The sequence below is a fragment of the Chenopodium album genome, chromosome 10 (assembly GCF_948465745.1).
Source record: "Chenopodium album chromosome 10, dcCheAlbu1.1, whole genome shotgun sequence".
NCBI classification, from domain to species: domain Eukaryota; kingdom Viridiplantae; phylum Streptophyta; class Magnoliopsida; order Caryophyllales; family Amaranthaceae; genus Chenopodium; species Chenopodium album.
In genome coordinates, this window is record NC_137843.1 from 47,584,045 (window position 1) to 47,586,626 (window position 2,582).

Below are 2,582 nucleotides of genomic sequence, written 5' to 3' on the forward strand. Positions count from 1 at the left end.
TCTTTGTGAGTATTCTCCATAAGGCGTGTGGATTTAGGTTGATCCATATACAATAAGCTTTGACCATTAGATCCCTTCTTGCATAATTGACCATTCACTAATCCATATTGGGCTGCAAGCGTTCTCAAAGCTAGTTGGTCTTTTGATGAAGTATTCTATTGATGTGAATTGAATAGTTTTAGATCAGAGCCTCAAAGGTCCTTGTACGTAATAGAAACTTGTTAGAAACCAAAGTATATCAATATTAAAATTGAATTAATCAATTAAATGTTTACACAACCTTTTGAGACATAGATTTGAATGTACACACAACCAGGTATGTAGTAAAACACATTCATACAAACACATATATAATCAATTGAAAGTTACAATCAATTTCTTACATGATCATGTACAAGAATTTACAAAGCTAATATCTTTGAGCATGCACTCAAGAAATTGAAACGAGGAACAACAATATCGTCATTCCTAAGTTATCTAGGATTTGAGTTGAGCTCGTTTGAAGGCCATGATAGTGAGAACAAACAGGCAAATGAAAGTGAAATATGACAAGGCAATAGAAATGGCAATATAATTGCAGAAAATTGTGGCATTATCGCATATCTTTGACCATCCTGTTTGGTCTTGCCCATATTTCCCTACATATCCAATTGCTGTGGCTGCTGCACATCCGGAGATCATTAACATCGTAGCTATCTGAAAAAAAAATTATTAAAATAAAATAAAAAATTATAAAAATAAGAGATAATTTAACCTTCAAGCTTTTCAATGCGTAAATTTGGAGGCAAAATCTTAAATAATTCAACAAAAGTATCAAATCAACATGGTATTTTCGTAATTATATCAATAACTATGGGTCTAATATTTTATAAAAAGTTGTTGATTATTTACAGTGTTGTCATTTGATAAACAAAATGTGACAAACTTGTATTTTTTTACGCCTAATTACTCAGTGTATTTTTTGTAATGTATATTGAGAATAATCAAACAATATTTTAAAACATTACATCTGATAGCTTAGATTTGAAATCAAACTTAATATGAAAATAGTGAAAAAGACAAAACAATTGCATCTATAACTAGTATACTTTTGGATTTAAGTTTTCAATAATAAACTTTGACCACATTTAAACCAACATATATTAAAATTTAAATTATGTTTAAGTATTAATATTTGTTTCTTTTAATTAATAAAAAAAGTATTGATAGATGTGGTTTAATGTAACTTTTTATAATATTTATATATAGTAATTACTATGGTACGAATTTGTAGTTTAAGATAGAGATGCATGGTTAAGTCATGTTTTGGAGACCATATATATAATTCATCATTGCAACTATAAGAGAACTAATCGAGAAAGTATAGATACAAAGAATGTACCTTCTTTTTGAAAGAGGTCAAGTATAATTATAAATAATACCTTCAGTTTGTATTATATGCAACTTTAGTGTAATATTTGTGAGATATAAAAAAAATTTTAACTTGTATATATTAGGAACAGGGGGTAGTATATAGAGTGATAAAGGTATGGCATGCATTTTTAAAGATAATATTCTATGATTGACCCATTATAAACAATCATGTACATAAAAGGAAAATTGCTTAAGAATAGCTGTAGTATTAGCTACTTACCAAATCTTGGAGAAATAAAGAAAAGTAGGCCTTCCAATTGGTTTTTAGTGCAAAGAATACACATATAGTGAATATTGAAAGCACTAAATATGCGCATATGGCGATATTTGTACCAAAAAAGAACCTGCATGTTTATTGCAAGAATATGGTCAACTAACTACTAATAATAATAATTATCGCACATAAAGAACATTATTAATTATTAATGGACTTTAATTAGTTTTCAATTTAAACAAAATAAGAATTGAATAAAAAAATTACTTGAACGCTGAAGAGTAGCTATATTTGGCTTGTATTATGATACCAAAAACTTCGGTAGATTGGCCACTATTAACCATAACACATATAGAAGCTATAGCAGACATTACTGCTAAGCTCCTAAGTAAAATTTGCGTTACACATAAGATTTTGCAAGACGTGTTCGCTGGGGGGTGGGATTCAATAGCGTGTAAACCATCTTTCAAACCCATTTCCGAAATCGCTTAATTTCTTGATGAGGCTAAGCCTTTGTTGATGGGTATACGAAAATATTAATGTAACTCTCCTTAAGGCTAGAAAAATAAATAGAGAGAAAGAAAGAAATGAGTTACTACAATTGTACAAGTACGTGAAATGTAAGTAGTATGTCTAAACTTACATAGGAAAAGGCAATTATAATTAAATTAAGGGTTTATCATGTGCTTGCTTGGCTAGGTTATTTTGGACAAATAAAATGTTTGCTTAAACTTACGACTTTGGTTTCTACATTTATAATTATTTTTTTATCTTATATTCGTATTTAATATAATCCACATCTAATTAAAAATAAGTCTGTGTATGATTTAGTGGGAGCCTTCCCCTTCAAGATCAATCAATTACTATTTTTATAAGGGAAGTTTAATTTTAGGAATTGCTAAATGAATACATAATTTTAGGAAAAGTAAAAGTTTTTTTTTAATCGTCATCTTTA

General features: G+C 28.5%; 1 protein-coding gene across 1 annotated transcript; it reads right to left on the bottom strand.

Annotated features, from left to right (window-relative positions):
* Positions 1 to 477: 477 nt before the first annotated feature.
* On the bottom strand, positions 478 to 2,103 carry LOC145565289 (CASP-like protein 1F1). The gene is made up of 3 exons (XM_081625340.1): positions 1,895 to 2,103; positions 1,634 to 1,757; positions 478 to 696 (listed from the first exon to the last, which is right to left on the bottom strand). Exons 1-3 carry the CDS (start codon positions 2,101 to 2,103, stop codon positions 478 to 480), a joined length of 552 nt encoding a protein of 183 aa, XP_081481466.1.
* Positions 2,104 to 2,582: the final 479 nt, after the last annotated feature.